The 13,848-nt window shown below is 40.7% G+C and overlaps 1 protein-coding gene across 1 annotated transcript in view; it reads right to left on the minus strand.

Moving 5' to 3' along the window:
• Positions 1-202: 202 nt before the first annotated feature.
• Positions 203-13,848, minus strand: part of CFAP54 (cilia and flagella associated protein 54) — a 253,182-nt gene continuing 239,536 nt past the window's right edge. Inside the window, 1 exon segment of the mRNA XM_037160832.2 lies at positions 203-391. Coding sequence (XP_037016727.2) covers positions 272-391 — 120 coding nt within the window. The 3' untranslated portion in view covers positions 203-271.

Consider the following 13,848-nt stretch of genomic DNA (forward strand, 5'->3'; position numbering starts at 1 on the left):
CGGATACTATTACATATAAACACAGGAACAGTTGGGCTGCACACACATGTTCTCTGTGAATAGTACTATAAAACACCTTAAAGCAACAGCGTTGGCATTTAATCCAAATGCAATGTAAAACAGTGTTCAAAACTATGGTTTTTAAGGAAATGTTAGCTTGCATAAGAAAACAACTTTATTTTGTTTGTTATAAGAGGCCAGTTTCAAAACATTTCAACCAGGAAAAACAATAACAATGAAATCCTTCACAAGGTTAACGTGTAAAGAATGCTCAGGGGATAATGGACACAATCCAGTTGAAAAGGCTCCCTCCTGATATGATACAACCGTTAGCAAGATCGAAGAGTCTCTCCAGATCGAATATAGATTGCTGCGACACATGAAATGGAACCTGAGGAAAGGCATGAAAACATTCGTGAAACCCACTGTTTAAAACTGTTGACTGAAGTAAAGTTCTCAATATATACAAATACCAATTCCATGGAATAACCTTATGTGAAAGATATTTGATTCTTGCCTGAGGTAAGGCACAGAGTTTCGCATCTTCACACTGCTGAAATGTCATATATATCATTCTATATCCTATTAAGATTCATACCTATGAATCTATAAAACAGCAGATACTCCAGAAACATGGACCATTTGTATTTCCATAATCACTGTGTATGATTCTAAATGCAGGGCTTTCGGCTTACACCCTGCCGCGGTGAAGCCAATTGTGTTAGGAGCTCATTCTCCACGCCAGGGACTAGTGTCGCCAAAGTCATCTGAGAGACTGGAAAAGGGGAAATCAGACTGCTTTTGTGAGTGCAGCACTGGTTATTCGAGTGGGAGAGGGTGGGGATGAGAAACATGAAGAAAAGGGAACAAGTGCTTACTGGGGACCCACTTCATGGGAGTCTAGATACTTCTGAAGGTGAATGACTTAGATCCTCGTGGGCTTGCATCTTTGTAAAAGCTTAGAGGACAAGTTTTATTAATTCCTTATCTACTTATTAAATGTTAACTCTCAAAAAAATAATGAACCTAAACATAGACACTAGGGTCTTTTTTCCTTTTCTTCACTTTATTGGATTAAAAAATGATAAAAGTGAACTGGTTGAGATGGAGGTATAGGTAGACACGATTCACTTTCTCCTGCATCCATAGAAAGAATTACAACTAGATCTCAAAAGAAATAACATCCAGAGCCATCAGAAATCGAGGTGTATGGAAGTCCAACAACCAAGGATTTAAAGAAGCCACACTCATCCAGACGGTAGGAGGGGCGGAGCTGCAGAGACAGGCAGTGAGGAGCAGAGATGCCGCGTGACACAGAGAGGTGGAGGCGGGAATGGGTGGTCCCACATTCACACGTGGTAGACAAAAATCGGGAGAGATTCCTTGGGAGCGAGTAATCCCAGCCCCAGGCCAGACTGAACAGCCCAGGGTTCCAGTACCAGGAAGATAAATCCCCATAACTTATGGCTGTAAATCCAGTGGCAGTTGGGGTGGCAAAAAAAACTGCCAGATTTTTAGGAGACTCCACCTAAAAGGCCTCAGAACATATAGACTTAGAACATACACAAACCTACCCACCACCCTGGTGGTGGGCTTCACCACCACGGCAGCAATTGGAAGGGTACCAGTCATACATGGAAGTGTGTGAAATGATTAGAAATGGGGAGAGACTGGGAAAATCTCCAGAAGCCAGGGAGTGGCACTGTCCCCTCTCTGAGGGGACATACACAGAGCTACAAAATGGTGAAGCAGGTTGCCCTGCCCTGGTGATTACCTAAGGCTCAGCCACACACAATTTACAGGTGTCTTTTCAACAACAGACCAGGCTCCTAATACAGGGAGTCAAAGCAGTGCTACCTAACACACAGAAACACAGGGAGGCTACCTAATTGAGGACACAAAGAAATATGGCCCAAATGAAAGAAGAGAACAAAACCCCAGAAAAGGAACTACACACAAAGAAGATAACCAACCTATCAGATACAGAGTTCAAAACCTTGGTGACCAGGATGCTCAAAAAACTCACTGAGTACAGCAAAGACAGAAAAGAAGAAATGAAAGTTACACAAAGTGAAATAAAGAAAAATTTACAGGGAACCCTCAATGGAGGGGAGGAAGCCAGGATTCAAATCAATAGTTTGGAGCGTAAGGAAGGAATAAGCATTCAGCCAGAACAGAAAGGAGAAAAAAGAATTTAAAAAAATGAGGATAGTATATGGACCTTCTGGAACATCTCCAAAAGTATCAACATCTGAATCACAGAGATGCCAGAAAGAGAAGAGGAAGAGCAAGAATTAAAAACTTATTTGAAACAATAATGAAAGAAAAGTTCCTTAATTTGGTGAAGGAAATAGACATACAAGTCCAAGAAGCACAGAGAGTCCCAAACAAGTTAGACCCAAAGAGGACCACACTGAGACACATCATCATTAAAATGCCAAAGGTTAAAGATAGAGAGAGAGCAAGAGCAGAGCAGCAAGAGAAAAGAAGAGTCATCTACAAAAGGGTTTCCATAAGACTGTCAGCTGATTTCTCAAAAGAAACTTTTTAGCCAAGAAGGGACTGGCAAGAAATATTCAAAGTGGTGAAAAGCAAGGACCTACAACCTAGATTACTCTACCCAGCAAAGCTATTATTTAGAATGGAAGGGCAGATGAAGTGCTTCCCAGACGAGGTAAAACTAAAGGAGTTCATCATCACCAAGCCATATTACATGAAATGTTAAAGGGACTTATTTAAGAAAAAGAAGATCAAAACCATCAACATTAAAAAGGCAACCAATTCACAACTATCAACAAATGAATCTCAAAAAAAAAAAAAAAAAACCCTAAGCAAACAAGCAGAACAGGAGCAGAATCATAGATATGGAGATCATTTGGAGGGTTATCAGCTGGGAGGGGAAAGGGGGAGAATGAGGGGAAAGGTCCAAGAATTAAGAAGAATAATTGGGTGGTACAAAACAGCCAGGGGGAGGTTAAGAACAGTATAGGAAATGGAGAAGCCAAAGAACTTATATGTATGACCCATGGACATTTACTAAGGGGGGATTGACTGCTGGAGGGAAGGGGGATACTGGGTGTAGGGTGCCAAAGAGGGCAACTTTGGGACAACTGTAATAGCATAATCAATAAAATATATTTTTAAAAGTGACTAAAGTATTCCAGTGTTATCTATAACTTCACACGATTAAAATGTGTAGAAATAAAAATTAATAGTATCTCCTTTCTCACTAAATCTTGGAGTAATTAGTGTCACAAGTTTGAGGAATATTCTTCCAAAACTGTTAAAATCCTCATATAGCGACTTCCGCCAAGATGAAGGCATAGGTGGATATGCCGTGCTTTCTCACACAACCAAGTTTAGAGTCAACTAAATATTAGCAACAGAAAACACAGCCAGAACACAGAAAATTGAACTTTTCGGAAGTCTGATAACAACAAATTCTTCAGCCTGACTAGTAAGAGGGGCAAAACCAGCAGCTGGCGGAGTGGGATTGCACAGGAAAACTTGGTCAGACGGACTCAGATGCACAGAACCTAGGCACAGGGTTGCAATGGGTGGACCGACCCAGCGAGTGACCACGGGGAATCAGCGAGGGAGCAGGGCCAAGATTTGACTGTGGTCGCGTATTCGGGCACAGATAGACCAGCGAGGGAGTGTGTGGTTAGACGGGACCCAGCAGGCCCCAGCGGGGAGCAGCAGCAGAGGGTGCTGCCATTTCCCCGCTCTGACCCCGCCTCCACATACAGTGTCATAACCCAGCGACCTGAGTGGCCCTGCCCCGGTGAACCACCTAAGGCTCTGCTCCTCACCCAGCAGTGAGAAACATCAGAGGGGGTCACCATTTCCCTGCTCTGACCACGCCCCCACATACAGCGTCACAACCCAGCGACCTGGGAGTCCAAGGCTCCGCTCCTCATACTTAACGAGCGCGAACAGACCAAAAATGGCTCAAGAAGATCTCAAAGCCCCAGAGCCTATAAATCTAAGCGATGAAGAAATAGCAAAACTCTCAGACGCACAGTTTAAAACACTGGTCATCAGGATCCTCACAGAACTGGTTGATTATAGCCACAAATTAGACAAACATATGAAAACGAAACTAATTGAAATGAATGGAATTGCACAGGAAACCAATAGCGATGAAAAGGAAACTGGGACTCAAATCAATGGAGTGGACCAGAAGAAAGCAAATAATGGCCAAACAGAAAAGAGTGAAGAAGCAAGAATTCAAAAAAATGAGGAGAGACTTAGGAACCTCCAGGACATCTTTAAACGTTCCAACATCTGAATTATAGGGGGTACCAGAAGGGGGGAAAGGCACAGCCACCAGTGGAAAACTTATTTGAACAAATAATAAAGGAGAATTTCCCCAATCTGGCAAAGGAAATAGACTTCCAGGAAATCCAGAAAGTTCAGAGAGTCCCAAAGAAGTTGGACCCAAGAAGGAATACACCAAGGCACATCATCATTACATTAGCCAAGATTAAAATGAAGGAGAGAATCCTAGAAGCAGCAAGAGCTAAGGGGACAGTCATCTACAAAGGAGTTCCCATCAGACTGTCAGCAGATTTCTCAAAAGAGACCTTACAGGCAAGAAGGGGCTGGAAAGAGGTATTCCAAGTCATGAAATCCAAAGACCTACAACCAAGATTACTCTATCCAGCAAAATTTTCATTTAGAATGGAAGGACAGATAAAGTGCTTCTCAGATAAGATCAAATTCAAGGAGTTCATCATCACCAAGCCCTTATTATATGAAATGTTAAAGGGACTTATCTAAGAAAAAGAAGTTAAAAAAACATGAACAGTGAAAGGACAGCAAACTAAAACAAAAGCAAACTAAAAGGACAGCTAGATCAGGAGTGGAAACAGAAATGAACATCTCAAGGAGGGTTAGCAACAGGGAAGTGGGAGGAGGAGAAGGGGGGAGAAGGTACAGAAAATAAGTAGCATAGATGGTAGATAGAAAATAGATGGGGGGCAAGAATAGTATAGGAAACATAGAATCTAAAGAACTTGAGACACATGGTCATAAACTAAAGGGGGGGGTAATGGTGGGGATGGGGGGTAGGGTGGAGGGGAATGAAGGGGGGAATAGAACAACTGTAATGGCATAATCAATAAAAAATAAAATTAAAAAATCCTCATACAAATGTATATTCATGTGGAGTTTTTGTTTTTCCTTTTCTTTCTTTCCTTTTCTTTGAAATAGAATAACCAGACTTCCATCATTTGCTTTTCCAGTTGCCAATATATAAGAGATATCCATCCTTAACTAATCAGGAAGGTGGAACCATGGCATGGAGGTTCAGAGTGTGCCTTCTGGAATAATACCATCTGGCTCAAATTTTGAGCTCACCACACACTAGCTTTGTGAGGTTAGTAAAATATTTAATGTGTTTGAACTTTAATTTTCTCACCCATGAAGTAGAAATAACAGTAATTCCTATGTAGTACTGTTGCTACAAGAATGGAAAGAGTTTACACATATAAAATACAGTTGACCCTTGAACAATGTTGGAAGTAGGGGTGCCAGCCCTCCCACGCAGTTGAAAATCTATGTATAACTTTTGACTCCCCCCAAAACTTAACTTCTAATAATGGCCTACTGTTGGCTAGAAACCTTATTGATAGAAACCTTATTGATAGCACCTAGTTGATTAACATATATGTTGTATGTTATCTTATTATATACTATATTCTTATGCTAGAAAAAGAAAATATTAAGAGAACCATAAGGAAGAGAGCATACATTTACAATATAGTCAGTATTTATTTTAAAACTCCACATGTAAATGAAATCAAACAGTTCAAATCATGTTGTTCAAGGGTCCACTGTACTTAGAAGGGCACCTACCATAGAAAGCTGGTAGAGGCATCGTTTTATTATCACTGCAAAACCCATTGTTTTGGTAGCCATACAACAACGCATGAAACGGACGTATCCTAATTTATTCAATCACTTACCAAAGAGATTATTTCTAATTTTCGTATATACTTGCCTATTTATATATCTCCTGGGTAAAGGTGCTTTAATTTGTGTGTGACTGACTTCCCAAGGTGGTTTGTTTAGTCAAAGGGTATTTACATTTTATTTTTTAACATTTCCTGCAAGATTACCTTTCAAATAGGTTCTGGCAATTAATACTTCAATCAGAAATATATGAGGGTTTTTCCACACCAGAGTAGCATACTATTATGGAACATTACAAAACTTATTTTTTTGTCATTTAATGACTATTTTTATTTATTATAAAATGGGAAACATTTTGGAGAACTAATATTAACTAGTTTATTAATATGTTGAAATATGTGATTACTATAGTTATTTTGTTTACATCTCATTGCTATTTCATTGCATTAAATATTCAGTCTATTACACTGATTGAAAGGCCTCACGTCCAATAATACACTTTAACAGGTAGCTTTCAAAGGAGTACACACAGAAATAATACTTAACATTAAAATATTTGTATTTTCTCTTATGCTCTATCTCTGTAATTGTATAATTCTTCTGATGTCAAAGATAAAAGTGGTTAAAAAAACACAAAGTGGCCAAGTTAGTTTTATATAGCATTAGAAGTGTCTTATGACATAATTTACATACTCGATACAAATACAGCACTTTGGCCTCTAACCCTTGACGGTGAACCTGTAGAAATAAATGGCTATCTGTCAAAGGATGAGGATTAATTGCTAAATTTATTTATAGAGGCCACAAGTAAAAGCTTCCAATCAGGAAGATAAAATGAAAATAGTTGTCATCCTGAAGTTATTCATTCATCTACGTCTTCCGGAGAGCACAAGTTACCCTACACTGTCAGAACTTACCCTGTGTTATTACTACCACATTTCGAGACACCTAGGCCTTTTAAGCCCTTTGGTGGACTTCGAAGTCTAATGCTTCAAATTATAGCTATTTCTATTATGCTATAACACAGTAGTCTATATTTTCCTACTGTTGAACACAATTCTTCAAATAAAATCTTGATTGAAATATAGCATAAAGAGAGAAAAAGGAGAAATCTTTGTACGACTTGACTTTTTTTCCAAAATGAACACATCCTCATAACCATCACTCAAATCAAGAACTAGAACATGACTGGCACCAAAGACGTCCCCTGGTGCTCCTTGTCACTGACCCTCCCTTCTCTCTGCGAAGAAACCACTTTTCTGTCTATGCCAATAATTTAGTTCTGTGTGTAACTATTATTATTAACTGTTTTTAAGTAGAATCATTAACTATATACTCAGCCATGTCTGTTGTTTTTGCTCAGCATTATGTTCCTCAGAGTCATCCATGTCATTGAGTATTACCAATAGTTTGGTTATTCTTATTGATGCATAATTTCCCTTGTATGAGTGCATCACTATTTATTAATTTTTCAAATGCTGGGCACTTGAATTATTTCATATTATTTAAAACTTTATTTCAAAGAAATTTTTTTGCTATTATGAATCAGAATGCCTTTCGGTATACATAGGTACACTTTTCTGTGAGGTATACACACAGGAATGGAATTTTCTGGGACATTGGTTATGCTGATTCTATCGAACAGTTTTCTAAAGTATTGGCCAATTCATACCCTGCCAGTAACCTATGAGGGAGTCAGTTATTCCACATCTTCACATCCTTTGATCATTTTACTTTTTAATTTTAGGCATTCTGTTGTATGTTTTAAGATACCTCTTTATGTTTTTAAAGTCATATCCTTAATAACTAATAATACTAAACATACATTTATTGGTCTCTTTGTTGAAATGCACGTCTTTTGACCAACTAACACCAAGTTGTCTTTTTCTTACTGATACATACAGGAATTCTTAATGTATTCTAGATGCCGGTTCTTTGTTGGGTATATGTAAGTATCTGCCTTCCACTCTGTGGCTTGTCATTTCACTCTCTTAATAATCTTTTATTTAAAATATAGTTCAACTTATCAGACTTTTCCCTTATGATTAGTATTCTCCCATAGGTCCTCATGTCATGAAAATAATCTATGATTTCTTATAGCAGCTTTATTGTTCATTTTTCATATTTAGTTCTACAATCAGTACGATCAGTTCAGAATTGATTGTGTATATATGGTGAGGCAGGAATCAAAGCATGTTATTTTTCTATACAGATACCCAATTGACCCCAATTCATTTTTTGAAAAGACTGTTCTTTCCTCACTGTACTGAGGAATCACGTTTGACAAAACCGTGAAATTGCGACTGTGTGGATGGATTCCTTTCTGGACTCTATTCTGTTCCTTTGGTCTGTATCTGCACTTACTCTAACCCAACACTGTGATTGTAGCTCTTTAATAAGACTTGAAAACTCGAAGTGTAAAACCAGCCACTTTCTTCTTTTTCTAGATCCTCTTGGCTAGCCTAAGTCATTTGCATTTCCATGTAAATTTTCTAATACTATTGTAAGTGACAGATTTTTAAATTTTTATATGTTTTTCTGTTATATAGAAATAAAATTTATATTTACATTAATAATGTATACAGCAACTTTGCTCAATTCGCTTATTCATTTTAAAAGTTTTTTTGAAGGCTACTTCAGATCCCCTGTATTTGTAAATAGTGGGAATTTATTCCTCCCTTTCCTACGCTTATACCTTTCTATTTCTCTTCCTTTATTTCACCAGTAGGAAACTCCATACAGTGTTAATGAAAAGTGATGACAGGTTGCCATTAACTACCTGACTCTTCAATCCAGGGGAGAGGGTAAGGGTTACTTAATAAATAGCATTGTAAATTTGTTTACTACTGACCCTCATCCTTTTTTCCTTTTAATTGCTTCATTGTTATTCAATTACAGAAAAACTCATTCTTTTATTTGCAGACATTGTGTACTACTGAGGGCAGTAGTGTCAGAAATGAACTGTTGGACACCCGGTTGGTGACACTGTCAAGCTGGTTGGTGTTGGGAAAACCAGACAACCATCCTACTGGTGTTAGATAAATTAGGGCAGTGCTCAGCTAGTAAAAGTCTTTGGGGCCTCTGGGCCTTCTACACCCCCTCCCCCTTAGCACTGCTCTGTACACACTGCCCTTCATCTCCCGGCCGAGGCACTACTTGATGAAAAGTGAGAGAGCTGGCAGTGATATCACCATCGTGGGTATATGCTTTTTATAGAGACCTATTTAAGAAAATAATCCTTTAAGACCAAAAGAGACCCATTAGAAAAAACATAACAGTTTAGGCTGTCCATATCAAGGCTTATTCTGACTGCTCAAGAATTGAACAGCCAGAGAAAAGAGCCTTTGAAATCTGACATCCATCCTATTGTACACAAAGAACAGCTTCTCTCTCTCTCCAGCCCCCTCTACCCAGGAAAGTATTTTCACCAATAAAGAACTAATAAAGGATCTATCTCAAACAGGGAAAATCCTCTTTAAAATATCAAAAACTTTAATCAGAACTGAAAGAATGAGTTATGCCGTCAACAATAAAGTGCATAGGGCTTACAGGCTAGATGCAAGTTCATGGCCAGTGGTTCAGTGCTTATAATCAGGGGTTTGTGGGAAGAACTGAAGGAAAAGTTTCCTTGAATAGAGGATTTAACAGAAATGCCTATATTCAACCTGTTGTAAAACTGAACGTCTATTCCTCATTCTCTATGGAGATGCGAGGGTGTATGTTCTGATATAGTACTTACGCGTGATTACATCTTGCTTGACATCATTGCCTTTATTTTTGGAAGATGATTTTAAAGCTTTTTCAAGTCCTGTTTTTATAGTCTGGAAAAATTTTTTCATCAAGAAAGGAATGTTTATTGAAGATTGGACATGGGCTGGAGTCTTTGCTTATAGAGTTCATTTCCTTTGTAAATTAACTATTGAAATGGAGGTCAAAAGGAAATGTGATTGAACTGTGAGTCACAATATAGAATGCATTTTTATCATGAGTGGGTGCTGAGTATCATGTTTTCTTCCTATTTCTATGTTAAAAAATAAACTTTAAGCCAGAAAGTATGTTTCCTAGTTCCTTTAGAACACTTCTAATTCCTGAAAATAAAGATTAACTGAGCATCCTTATGTATTTACTAGCAGTCGGGGATCTTCATTTCCTTAATTTTTAACTGATTTTGCAGTTCAGGTTCCTAGAAAACAGATCCTGAAAAAGAATTGAGCTTTTGGGAAGTTTATTTAGGAATGCCCTTGGGGTCCAGGCCCACGGAGAGAGGAGAGAAAGCAGAATCAGGCAGAGAGAAACTGGGCTGCAGGGTCAAGGCCATGGCGGGGCTTTGCAGCTGGAATGGCCCTTCAAAGCTGTCCCTAATCATGGTAGGGGAGGTCAGGCCTTTGTACCCCCACGTCACCCAGTAATTGGATGCAGACTTCCCCCAAGAAAGAAACCATGTCCTTCGGCCAGAGGCAATTCTTGGAGAGGGCTGAGCGCAGTGGAGGACTTTCAGAAAGCACTTCCCCGGGGCTGGGAAAGCAAGTTCTGGAGGGGAGGCCTGGGTGGCTCAGAGCAGGAGCCACGGCGGGCATGAAACTGAACTCGGCGGTCAACTATGGAACCATTAAACAAGGGCAATATGGCAAAATGCATACTAGTATATAACCACAATAAGCTAAGGGGAAATTTAAAGTAATAACTAAGAAAGAATTCATGTAGCAAATTTCCAGATGCTTCTTTTCTGGGTCATGGTAAAACAAGCTTAATACAGTTCCAGTATTCTGTTAATCACTTCATTTGATTACTCTTGGGAACATTCCCCTCTCTAGAGTATGAGGAAGAGAATTGGAAATTAAAGTGTAGAGAGAAGATTCATTAGTAATATCTTCCCAAAAACTTAAATATGAAGGAATTCAATAATTTCACCTGAAGCCCAAATTCCCTATGGAAAGCCTATAACCTTTCATAAATTGTGTGAAAGCTGAATGAAGCTGGAAAGCTGTTCTGAGTGCCACTGAGCCCATGGGAAGAGCAAGAGACTGAAGTCAGGAGGGACTTGAGGAGCAGGGCCTTTCATGACTGACAGGCGGGGCGGGAGGGAGTTGGGGGACAGCGAGCAGCAGGGGAGGCAGCAGAGCGCATTGGTTAGGGACCACGTTCTGAGGAGCCCATCCGCCTAGGCGTGAACCCTGGCTCTGGCACGAGCTCCAGGAACTTGGGCAAGTCACTTCAACTCTCCAGGACTCAATTTCTCACACGTGAAACAAGCATGATAAGAGTTATCTACCATAACTCAGAACCGAAATCTAAAGTCACCTGCTGAACTTCAGAACGTATGTGTGCATTAATTTCTACTGCTGCTACGACAAATTTACAAGAAACCTAGCGGCTTACAATGTAACTATTCTCCCACGGTCTTGGAAATGAGAAACCTGAAATCAGTTCCATCGCCCCACGGCCCAGATACCCAGGACCGGTTCCTTCTGCAGGCCCTAAGGGAGAGCCTGCCTCTGTGCCTCTCAGAGGCTTCTAGAGCCGCCTGTTTTCCTTGACTTGTAGCCCCTGTTCCATCTCCAACACGCACCGCCACAGCCTCTGCTCCCATCATCACATGGCCGCCCCCTCCGTCCTTGCATGCCCCTCTGCCATCAGGGACAACCTGGATAATCCAGGGCAATCTCCCCACCTCCGTTCACGCCTATCTGCAAAGTCCCTTTTGTCACATGAGGTAGCAGGTTCTGGGGATTAGGATGTGGATGTCTGGGCAGTGGAGGGGAGGGGACATGATTTACGCTGCCAGAGTGGGATTAAATGAGGTGGGTTAGGTCTCAAGAACAGCGTATCTGCTCAACACAATTTTGGTCATTAAAATTATGGAATGAATTCTGTTTAAAAATGTGTGGCATTCCTGAAAATGTCTATCGTGCCACAAGTCTTTAGTGTTCACTAAAATAGGTGCTTGCGCCTGTACAATCCTCCACATCCTTGTTCGGTGGGGGCCGACAGGGTATGAGCAGATACCATGACAACTGGCTCCTAGACAGGGTCACCCTAGTTCATTGTCTAAACTGGGGCACCTTTGAGAATGAAATAAAAGGAGAAATATCAACCATTTCTCCAAATCCACAGGTACATGTTGCAACTGTCACAGGCAAAATGGGGGTGTATGGCCGCCTCACTTAAAAGCACCTTATGAATTCCCTTAGCCCCCTTCTCCTGCAATGTTGACCTTGGGGGCCACGGAGTCCAGACGGCACAGGGTGAAAGGGAGCTGCCCACCCTCGTGCTGGACTTTGCACGAGAAAGAAATAAATCTTTATTTCCACGGAGATTAGGGGTCTTGTCAGCACAGCCCGGCCTGTCCTGACTCAAGCAGCAACAAGCTTGCTCTGCCCGTACCCTGTTTCTGAATCGGAAGAAGGACTCCACTTAAAGGACAGACTTTGAACCTCAGCGGCAAAGTTACAGGAAGAAATGCTGTAACCGAGTACAACGAAACTGGGTTCCCTCCTAAACAGTTGGTTTGGCTCTGCCTGTGGGCTCCTGGCCTGAGATACAGAAATGAAAACTCTGGAGTTTGGATACTTGGCATTTCTTGATGATTTTATGAAGGAGCTCACTGGGTTTGATGTCTGACAACTAGAAAGAGGAGACTCTTTTTAGAGCAAAGGATTTGTAGAGAACGTGAACTGACGTGTGTTTTGTTCGTGGGACCATGTTGCTTAGAACCAAAGCACACTGGGCTTTGTCGGTTTGCAGCTCCCACTGCTGGTGTAGTCGGAGGGCAGCCTCGTGTGCACAGTGTGGGGAAGACCCGGCTCACGCCGACTCCTTTTTTCACATCAGATACGATGTGGCCAACTCTGACCAGCAGTCTCCAAAGAACTTCCACACATATTAATTCATTTAACTCTTTCTAGAACTTTTTAACTTGAGCAATCAGCCTTTGTCAATGTCAATCAAAGGAAAGGGGGCAAGGAAAGAGGAGGAGCACAGAGAGGAGGAAGAGGAAGGTCAGACGAAGGGCAGAGGCCGGTGGAGTGGGAGCCCACCACTGAACCTCCATGAACACCTCCTGCACACTCTGTGCCAGGTACCACATTGTGCACTTTTGACTAATGATAATTGTTGCCAAAATAAAGTGTGTCAATACTCATAAGGATTTGGGGGCTCATCAAAAACACAGTTTAATGAATCGCTGGGGAATTATGCTGAGTGAAAAAATGCCAGCCAGCCTCCAAAAGTTGTATACTATATGGTTCCTTTAATATAACATTCTCAAATAAAAAAAAATCATAGAAATGGAGAATAGATTAGTAATTGTCAAGGGACAGAGGCAGGGGCAGGGACGGGGGTGGGGCGGAAAGCTGGAGCAGCCATAGAAGGACCATAAGGGGTCCCCGTAATGATGACATTGTCCTGGATCCTGACTTTGTTAATGTCAGAACCCTGGTTGTGATGTTGTGACTATAGTTTTGGAAGACGTTCCCACTGGGGAAAACTGGGTAAAGGGCACACAGGATCTTGCTATATTACTGGTATTTCTTATAATTGCATGTGAATCTACAATTATCTCAAAACAGAAAACAATTAGTTAAACAAGACTGGTTGAAAAATAACACTAAGAATGCATGTATTAAGTGTCCTTTTATTCTTCTGAAAATTAGCAAACATTTAGACCAGCCAAAGGCCACTAATGAAAGGAGCTGCTAATGGTCAAAGGAAGAAATGACTCATCTCACACCATTTTAAGGCTGGGAAAACTGCAGATGACTGCGATGCACTGAATGCTGACCACTGGTGTGTACTAGCACTGTACTGAAGGGGTTGCATATTATTTCCAACGAAACCCTACAAGAGGGGCAGCCATGATAAGTGAAGTAACTTGCTCACAGTCACACATCAATGGACAGTAGAAACAAGAATCAAATCCTGTTTTAATCCAGT

Source organism: Artibeus jamaicensis, unplaced genomic scaffold (assembly GCF_021234435.1).
Source record: "Artibeus jamaicensis isolate MK-2021 breed Jamaican fruit bat unplaced genomic scaffold, CSHL_Jam_final contig_233, whole genome shotgun sequence".
In the NCBI taxonomy this organism is placed as follows: domain Eukaryota; kingdom Metazoa; phylum Chordata; class Mammalia; order Chiroptera; family Phyllostomidae; genus Artibeus; species Artibeus jamaicensis.